This window comes from Muntiacus reevesi, chromosome 6 (assembly GCF_963930625.1).
Source record: "Muntiacus reevesi chromosome 6, mMunRee1.1, whole genome shotgun sequence".
Taxonomy (NCBI): Eukaryota; Metazoa; Chordata; class Mammalia; order Artiodactyla; family Cervidae; genus Muntiacus; species Muntiacus reevesi.
In genome coordinates, this window is record NC_089254.1 from 98,577,522 (window position 1) to 98,587,395 (window position 9,874).

At 42.9% G+C, this 9,874-nt stretch overlaps 1 protein-coding gene across 1 annotated transcript; it reads left to right on the forward strand.

Moving 5' to 3' along the window:
• The first annotated feature begins 3,663 nt into the window (after nucleotides 1-3,663).
• On the forward strand, nucleotides 3,664-9,212 carry NDUFB2 (NADH:ubiquinone oxidoreductase subunit B2). Its single transcript, XM_065939224.1, has 3 exons — nucleotides 3,664-3,824; nucleotides 7,576-7,720; nucleotides 8,988-9,212. The coding sequence occupies exons 1-3, from the start codon at nucleotides 3,718-3,720 to the stop codon at nucleotides 9,060-9,062; spliced, it is 327 nt and encodes a 108-aa protein (XP_065795296.1). The 5' UTR covers nucleotides 3,664-3,717; the 3' UTR covers nucleotides 9,063-9,212.
• Nucleotides 9,213-9,874: the final 662 nt, after the last annotated feature.

Consider the following 9,874-nt stretch of genomic DNA (forward strand, 5'->3'; position numbering starts at 1 on the left):
CAGTTTGTAGAGTGGATATTAATAAAGCTTAATTTCCTAATTTTGTTTAAAAGTAATGTTTTCTCCTGCATCTCAGTGGATTCTCCTGCTTGTTTTGGAGACTGCTCTAGACAGTGAGTGGAAAGTCAAACCTTCCTGATCTCTGATAGATTCTCCTATTCTTTCTTTCTTAAGGATAAAGTTCCTGTCTTTTAGGAAACAACTGAGGACAGAAATTATCTTTAGATATTGGACAGAGATTCCCTTGGTGCAGTTTTTTTTCTTTTCTTTTTTTTTTAGAGGGGTGGAGAAGTTGTTGGCACTTTCAAAGTCTTGAGGGTAGGGCATTTGAATCAGGCAGTGAAGGGTTGGGGGCTCCAGGTAACCCTGTTCAGCTCCCTCCTCATGGGCAAACCAGCTAGATATTCAGCCCTTTGTGCCAAATGCATATGCCTTTGCACTGTGGGACAAGAGACAGGGGTACCAACCAAATCAGTGTCTCCCTGTGCGAACACCAGCACCTCTGAGCCTTTCTTGAAAGCCAATAGATTCCATCTACTTACTGTGATGATCATTAGTTATCTCTCACTGCATACACGCTACCCACAAATACAGCAGTTTAACACAACTATTCTTGTTACTTGGTATCTCTGCAAGTCAGAAATGTGGGTGAAGCTTGGCGGATCCTCTGCTCAATCTTGCATGGCTATAAGCATCTTGGGGCTCCTCTGGGGTAGGTCTGAATTCAGGCTCACTCATGTAGTTCCTCGTGGGCTGCTGAACCGAGGGCCTCAGAAGCTCAGGAGCTGTTACAGCAGCAACAGAAAATGAATACAGGCTGAACTGAAGAGAAAAATGGTTATTAATGGCTGTGCTTGTCTTTAATATAGGTAATTTGCTGATTTTTAAAATAAGCATCTTAAAAAGGCTAAACTTGATTTATACATTCATCTTCATAAGGAGAAAACGCTACTTCTTGGGTGTAAGTAGATAAAGGGGCAGTGGGGCATCACTTGGAAGGGAGATCCCAGTTTAGTCCCTCCAAAGTAGAAAGAACAAGGTTCATTTCTGTGTTAAAACTGCTGGAAAGATAAGTTCCTTTCTTCTTTCAGAGACTTAGAGGGAAAGGGTGATCAAGCAACCTTTAAACATAGAAAATTAGGGAATTCCCTGGCAGTCAGTGGTTAAGACTCAGTGCTTTCACTGCTACGGTCCATGTTCAATCCCTGGTTGCAAAAGTAAGATTCCAAGAGACATACAGTGCAGGGGAAAAAAAAAAAAAGTAGAAAATTAAATAAAATGAAGTCGTGTGAACAAGTTTTTTTTTTCCCCTTTCTCATTCCCCTGCTGTGTTCTCAATTTCCAGTTACAGGATATATTTTTGATTTGGGGTTAGATGCTATAAGTTAGGCTATTTAGAGTCTGTCCTCACAGTTAAAATTTGACTGGGGAACTGATTTGCCTGTCAAAGCTAAGAACAGTGTCAGGGCTTGTTATCCTTTCCCTCACCTTCTAATATGCATTCATTCAAACAGTTTGCTTTTCTGAGAATCAAAAAGAAGGCCATTGTGCAACCTGCAAAAGGCAGTCAGGGATATTTGCCCTTGGAATTTTTAGAACATGTCTGCAACACAAACACACATTGCTGTTACACAGTAAGATAGTGTATTGATTGGGACCCTAAACTTTTCATAATAAAAAATCACAATTAGTGATTCAAAACATTAGAGCTAAGGACCCCACAAATGGTTGATAGAACAGTATTGTTTTAAATACAAGCCAGCATTAAAGTTAAAAGTTTTTATTTTGTAATTGAGCAAGAAAGATGGAGGGGGGGGGAAGTGAATTTCAGTTTACCTGAAAAGCTTTTGCAGCCAGGAAAATACTGACAAAGTAATAAAAAATTGCTGAGTACATGCTGTGGGCCAGGTACTCTTGAATGGCTGATGAAGGGCACTGAGACCTGGAGAAGTGACTTGTCCAAATGGACAGAGCTAATCACTGGTAGAGCTGAGGCTGAACTCCAGATCTTCAGACTATCAAGTTGTATGGAGTGCTTTTGTTTAAGCTGGGTTTTTTGTTTTTGTTTTTTTGTGGCCTAGGAATCACAGCATTGTTCTTTCCTAGTAGCAAGGCAGGCAGCTCTATAATATGGGCAGAGAGCTCTCTTTGGAAGGATGGAAGACCCTGCTCTCCCCATTCATGTACATCTCTTGTACAGTGGTTTGTACATGTACTAGGAAGGGTAAGTAGTGAATGGTAGCCCAGAGAAAGCCACACTATTGCATATCAGCTGGAAAGTCAACTTGTACCCAGAATACAGTACATTCTTTCCTACAGTTTATATACCTAGAAGTTAGGAGGAAGGAGAAGGTAGGGGTGGGGAGGGATAGCAGGTGGATGTGGGGAGGGGCATGAGTTCTACAGGGCCAGAGGGTCAATCAGTAAGTTCTGCAGAAAGGTATGTCGTTTGTTTGCTAAGTCGTGTCCAACTCTTTGCGATCCCTTGGACTGCAGCACTACAGGCTTCCCTGTCCTTCACTGTCTCCCAGAGGAAGCCTTTCTCCCGGGAGAGAGGTTCCTAGCTACTGGGCACATGGAGGCCCATATCTTGCCACAGGAGGAGTGTCAGTTATATTCAATACACTCAAATCCCTAAATTCAGTTCTATGTGTCTCTCCATAAATTTCCAATTTTTCATGCTTATCACTCAGTGTGAAGTCTTCAGTGCTTGGCAGGTGATCCATTTCAAGTCGAAATCTCCAAGGTGTGAGGCTGGCAGGTTAAGTTTATAAAAATTGAGAATTCTTAGGAAAACTGTAACCCATAAGTGGGGACACTAGGAATTTGGGAGCCGGGGTTCTCAAGACTGGAGAAAGGGGTTCTTCAGCTACCCAAAGTTTGGGAAGTTTGGAGTTCATCCAGGACTTAATATTAAGAGACAAACGCCAAGAATCCAGGGCTGGCTCAGGATCCAGGGATGGGGAGCACCGCATATGTTGGGGGCCTGCTAAAATTCAGATTCCTTGGCCCTACTCCAGACATAATAGCTGGGGTCGGACTCCTCAGGGGATTCCGATACCTACCGTCTAGGTGCTGACATTTGAGAACCACGCGCTGCGGGTTGGTTATCAAGCTCAGGTTTGCACAACAACCGTATAACGATGAAAGCTTTAAAGAAACCGTGGAGCCTTTGCAGGGGAGGAATACAATGGACTAGCTTTGGAAAGGACAGACATGTTCAGAATGGATTTGGCAGCCTAGGAGGGTCTGGAAGGGTACTTAATTCGGGGGAGCAGGCAGAGGGCCGGGTCCGGGTGGGGTAACAGCGCCTAGATCAGCACCCGTAGCAAAGAGCGAGCTGTGTCAGCGTTGTTCCTCAGTGTCAGCGTTGTTTCTCAATGTCCGCGTAACAACCAGGGGCTCGAGGAGCGGAGCGCCCATCCGTGGGCTCCGCCAGGGCCGTCTACACCCCTGACCTTTCGTCAGGGCGCCACCAGGCCCACAAAGCGAAGCCCAGTCTGGTGGCTCAGAGCGAACCGCGCGCTCAGGAGGCGGCCCCGGACGCTCTCACCTCAGGGAAGGGACTGGAACGCTCCTTCGGGGCGGTAACTACCGCTTCCCCGCCCCTCCCTATGTCATAGGGAGAGGGGCGGGCCGGCGCTGTGACGTCACCGGCCGGGTGCCAGCGGAAGTGACGTGCGGCGGCGGTGCGGCCTGGGCAACGGCCGATCTACGATGGCTGGCATGTCGGCTCTGAAGCGACTGTCGCCTTTCGCTCACGTTGGAGGCCACCTCTTCAGAGGCCGCTGCGCGCGGGCGGCTGGAGCCGGTGGCGTCCGTCGGTGAGTATTGCCTGGGGTTGGGGCTTCGCCCGCTTCTAGAGGAAGGCACTAGCCTTCGGGACGCCCTCACCTTGACGCCGAGCCTCAGGGGCTTATGCTGGGTCTGCGGCGGCCTCCACCCCTGAGGCATGCTGGGACTTGTAGTCTGACGGCGCGATGCCGGGGCCGGGGGAGCCGATAGAGGTGTGTATCTGACGGTCCCGGCCCCAGAGGGAGGCTGCCCCCGGAAGCTGACCAGTTGAACAGTTGGAGACAGTTGGAGTTAATCTGGAAGCAAGGACAGGAGCTGAGGAAATCACCTGTACAGGGTAGTTTGAAGCTTCAAGCTCGAGGCAAGGTGAGGCCGGAGACCTCGGGTCGCAGGGAAAGAATGGTAGAGGCTCCTTATGCGTGGTTGTGCCCTAGTTTCCCTGGTGGCTCAGACAGTAAAGGATCTGCCCGCAATGAGGGAGACCCGAGTTCGATCCCTGAATCAAGAAGATTCCCCCGGAGAAGGGAATGGCAACCCACTCTAGTATATCTTGCCTGGAGAATCCTCTGGACAGAGGAGCCTGGCGGGCTACGGTCCGTGGGGGTCACAAAGAGTCGGACACGACTGACCGACTAAGACACACAGGCCTGCCTGATTTCCAACAGAGGCGCTGATCGGTCGTTTTAATCAGATGCCACGGGGCCACATTTTAATTCTAAAAAATTACTGTGGTTGCAGAGTGGAGAATTAGTGCTCCAAGGCAAGAGAATGGAGTGGGGAAGGGTGGGAAGAGAGCCAAAAGTGGATGCTTGGGCAATGTCGGAAGTTTTCTTTTTAAAAATATTTCGTAGAACAGTTTTCTGTTTCCAGAAAAAAAATTGAGAGGAAGGTACAGAGATTTGCCATAAACCCCCCAAGCCACACATGCATAGCTTGCTCCATTATCAGCATCCCCCACCTGAGGGTACGTTGACAGATTATTGTCACCCAAAGCCCATAGTATCCTTTAGAGTTTACCTTTGCAATACCAGAATTTAAGAGAGTGAGCAAAAGCAGAGTCACCCATGATGTAGTGGGAGAAACCCACTGGAGAGTCCAGTGCTGATGCCAAGGGAGGGCAGGTCTACCAAAAGCAAGCTGGAAGTGCAGAGAGATCCAGTAAGAGCAGGACTGAAAACAGTACCCTCGATTTTTTCAGGTTATGTTCCAGGCCTCTCCGACCACGGTCCACACTTTATCAAGAGGCACTGCAGATAGTGGTTTAAAAGCAGGATTCTGCCCTCAGACTGTTCAGATCTCACCTCTGCCACACTCTTGCTGTATCATCTTGGAAAAGTTTCATGATCTCTTAAGAACTTAGTTTTCTCACCAGTTTAATTGGGATAATAATGTTGACTTCCAGGGAAGTAAATGAATAACAAATCTCCGAAGTGTTTTTACCAGAGTTGCTGGTGCCCTGTAAAGACCAGACAAATATTGTATAAATAGCTGTTGTTATTAGGGAACTGAGACCCAGCTAAATGAAAAGAGTGACTTGCTTAAAGCCACATGTCTGTTATGAATATGGAACTGGGACAGACGTAGGATGGAGAAAAGGAAAAGGCATGTGTGACCTGAGAAGAACAGAGATTGAGAGCCACCAACAGCCTTTGAGCCTGCATGGGAAGACGAGGGGGTGTTCCTCTCTGCTGTGGTCTTGGTACTTCCATACCACGATTTTAATGATTTATTAAAAGTTTAAAAAAAAATTAATCTGCTGTCGTAGTTTCTATTTGGAGGATGTTCAGGCCTATCTAGTTTGCCTTAGTGCAGTTAACAACCTCTCGGAGCATAAAATTAGATGTTTGTGGACTCTTTATATTTTTTAATCATGGCAATCATTATGTTATCCATCCTTTCTCTAATTGCAGTGTTTCAAATCTTCGTTCAAAAAGATTTATACCTTGCAGTCAATGACCCACTTATTTCATAGTTAAAACAAGATGTGACTCACAATAATGAAATATGGAGAGTTCCTGGGAAGGGGTTTAAACTATAATTTTCAAAACTTATTTTAAATGAGTTTAACTGATGGACACTTACTACTAGATTGTATCTAAAACCTATCAAAGAGGAAGCCTGTTGTTAACATATTGAATTCCCACCCCCATGGTTTGTTTACATAATGTAGTATCTGTATGCACAGATAGCTCCTGCACAGGTACTTTTAAATAAAATTGACATACAGAAACAGTGTGATAAATTCAGGGTGTAAAGTAGTGATGCATGACAGAAGCTTTTAAAAGTAACATGTCGTGCAGAGGGTTATTGGTGGCTTGAACAATAAATGCACATGGAAGCGCTTTGTAATCTGTAAAGTTCCATACAAATGTAATATCATATTCTCAGCAAAAAATTAGTACTATACATTAGTAAAAGAGTACCTAAAACCTGACTAAAGTTTAGAAGTTGGCTTTAATAAATGTTTGAAAAAAAAAAAAGTAATATATGGTCACTGTAAAAAAGGATACATACTTACATGAATACACACATGCATGCAGAAAGAATAAAACCCATTTCTTATACCATCCATAGCTAATTACTATTAATATTTTATATAGAATCTTTCAAATAAAAATGTTGATAGATATATACATAGATATGGAATTAATGTTGTTTGTGGGCAGTATTTAAGAGCTTGCGCTTTGCCACCAAACAGTAATACTCCAGTGACCTCATTTGTAAACATTGATAACCATAGATCTATTTCATCAGGTTGTTTTGAAAATTAAATTATAATATATAAAGTACTTGGTGTAGTGTCTGACAGGTGATAAGACACTCTGTAAATAATATTAGTAATCTTTTAGAGTAGAGGAGAATAAAAAGGGTACTAGGTAATATGTATCAAGAACTATGGAAGTATTAATGTTCACACAACTGTAGTGCTTTTTTGAAGTAATTTTACTGAAGTTTTTGTACAGATACTCATTTCTGTGTCAAACAAAAGGGAACATTGCTTTATAAGCTGATTCTTACCTGGAATGAAATTTGTGAACACGTTTTATATAGAAACTTTCTTTGAAATTCAATATCCATTTCTATTTAATAGTATATGTATAGCTGCTGAAAAGGACCTGAAAGTAGCCCCATTAAATACAACTTACATTATTTATGTTAGATTCAAGCTATAATAATAATCCAACAAAATAAAATGAGTAGAGTCCTATGGATGGTATCCCACACCTTGTCAACAGTATCTAAATGAAAAAACAAAAACCAGAAAAACCTGTTCAAACTGACTGTTTAAGTCTCTTTGTTCAGTGCTGTTGCCTTATTAAAAAGGATCTAAGTTCTCTTTTCCATAAAGTGGTCTTTTAATAAAGATTGTATTACTAATACAGCAGAGGACATAATTTGTCTTGGAAACAGATGGCTCTCTGGAACAAAATTTGCTGATTTGTTCCACTGGAAAAGCTAATGACCTACTGCAGATCATGATCCTTTAACAACCATGTGGGGCCAGTACCCCGCTAATCAGCACATTCATATCTGGTGTAAAATGTATGGATATTCACTCAGTGAACATCATAATTAGCCTCTTGTTCAGGCCAGTTTTTGCTGTTGCACATGTTTACAGCAAGCTTATGCAAGTGGAGTATTTTGAGGGACCATTATCATTTTGGCTTTTTTTGTGTTGGAGGAGAGAAAGAAAGGTTTAGTTTCTGGCTGTAACTCATAGAGTTTTAGATGAGCTCGAAGACAAAGCAAGATGCTTCACACGTCCGTTTTGTCATGTAGGGCTGGCGGAGGTGCGCACATCGAGCCCCGGTACAGACAGTTCCCGCAGCTGACCAGATCCCAGGTGATCCAGGCCGAGTTCTTCAGTGCGACCATGTGGTTCTGGATTCTCTGGCGCTTCTGGCACGACTCAGATGCTGTGCTGGTAAGTGCAGGAGAGTAGTCCCTGTCCTTTGAGTGTGGGGAGGGAAGATGTGTTAACAGCTTAGACTTGTTTTTCTGTTTGTAGCCTGTTCTCCTATCTGGAGGTATGTTGTCTTTATGTATATGCAGGGATCCTTTTATTTTAGGAAACATTATCATCTCTGACCTTTTCCACCCAGGGATGTACACATAGGTACTGCGTGTCTTATAGTTGCGAATTGGTGACCATATCTGGAAGGGAGACTACAGAAGCGAATTCTCTTACCTTCCAAGCTGGGTAGGGGGTCATTGGCAGGTTAAGTTTCACCCTTAAATGCCTTTAAATGATACATGTCATCTAGTCTGTGTAGAGGCCCAAGGCAGCAAGCAGGTTGAGGTGGAATGGATATGAGCTTATTTGCCTGAAGCAGGGAAATTAATTACTGGTGACTTTCTAACATGTAACTGGCCTCAAATGAGCTTTTAATCATATTTGCACAGATGCCATTCTCTAGGAAATTACACTTTCAGGCCATTGAAATCCGTGCTTATTGATCCAGAATACTTTGAATTTCAGTAAATTTACTTTTTTCTTAAGGATAGGGAAAAATCTTAAATTTACACTGAGTTCTAGAAGCATCAGGTTGATTGGTGTCCCACTTCTCTTAGAATTTCTGTGCCTTTGTCCCCCAGAAAGAAGCGCCTGGTGTCTGTGAACTGGCAGCATGCAGACAGCTTTGTCTCACTGTGGGTCAGCTCTTAGGTCTGTGTGTGGCTGTCTGGCCGGAGACGATGACATGCCCTAGATCAGGATCAAAGCGGAATGAGTCCACCCGAGGCTCCCAGGTCTCCCAGCAGGAGCGACAGGACAGTTTGAGACACTGTGTTTTGTCAGGGAGTCAAGACAACACTGTTGTCAAGGGATTCACAACAATTCAGGGACTGTTGTGACGTGGGGGTGTCTTTGAAATCTGTTGTCTCTGTTCCCCCTCCCTTCCATCCAAAACTCATACTCAAATGCCGGCTCAGGCGGAAGCTCCAAAATGGCCAAGCTTCTCAAATTCAGGCCGCGGCGCATTCTGAACATATTGAAGAATAGCTGGACCATCAGATGGTTGAAGTGTAATGGAATTTGCTCCTGGGGTATATCAAGGATTGTTTATTATTTAAATGACTTCCCCCCCCCCCAAGATTTCTTTTAAAATTTAATCAACTGTATGGAGTATAGATTATTAATAGTTTTGTGAAGTATAGATTCTTGAACTTTTTTTTTAATTGGTTGTCCTTAGGGTCACTTTCCTTATCCTGACCCTTCCCAGTGGACGGATGAGGAATTGGGTATCCCTCCGGATGATGAAGACTGAAAACAGAGGCTCAGCTCTTGCCAAATGGGTGCACCCCATGTTTCTTGTTATGTTTAACATTTGTCTGTAAACATGTTTTGACTTTGCACCTATGATGGTTCCGAAGAAACAGTGCATTTTATAATAGCATAAAGAATAATTAACACATCACGTCTAATTTCTGCTTTTCCTATTTTCACATTTGCTGTCATTCTGCCTCCTCTTCCCCCTACACACTTTTAGTCTTATCTTCCTTTTCCTTTTATGTTTCAAAAAATTATTTTTTCTCAAGCTTCATTTAGTTTAGGGTCCCATTTGTCTGTCTACTGATTAAAGACTTTAAGCACCAGCTGTGCTGGACAAGATAGATAGCTTGTTTGTAGTTGCACAAATAGTTCTAATGAAAAATTTGAGCATATGGGAATGTTACATATTGGAATTGTGTGGAAATCAACTCTTTCAATAGTAAAAGGTTATGGCCATTTCATTTTCCAGATCAGGAGGTTTTTCTTTCAAAAGGAAGATACTGGGAGGAATTCTTTTCCTCACAAATCCTTCAGGGATTAAGACATTGTCATTTAAAATGTTTTTAAATCATTGCATGGACAACAGACCTAAAATAAAGCCCAGACTCTTAAAGCTTTTAAAAGAAAGCACAGGAGACTATCTTAATAATTTTAAGGCAGACAAAAAACTTTTGGAGAAAAAACAAAAGCACTGATTAAAAAAACAATAAATTTTATTTAGCCTCATCAAAAATTTCTTTTATCAAAAGATACCATTAAGGACTGAAATATATAAGCCACTAATTTGGAAAAAATATAGCATCTATA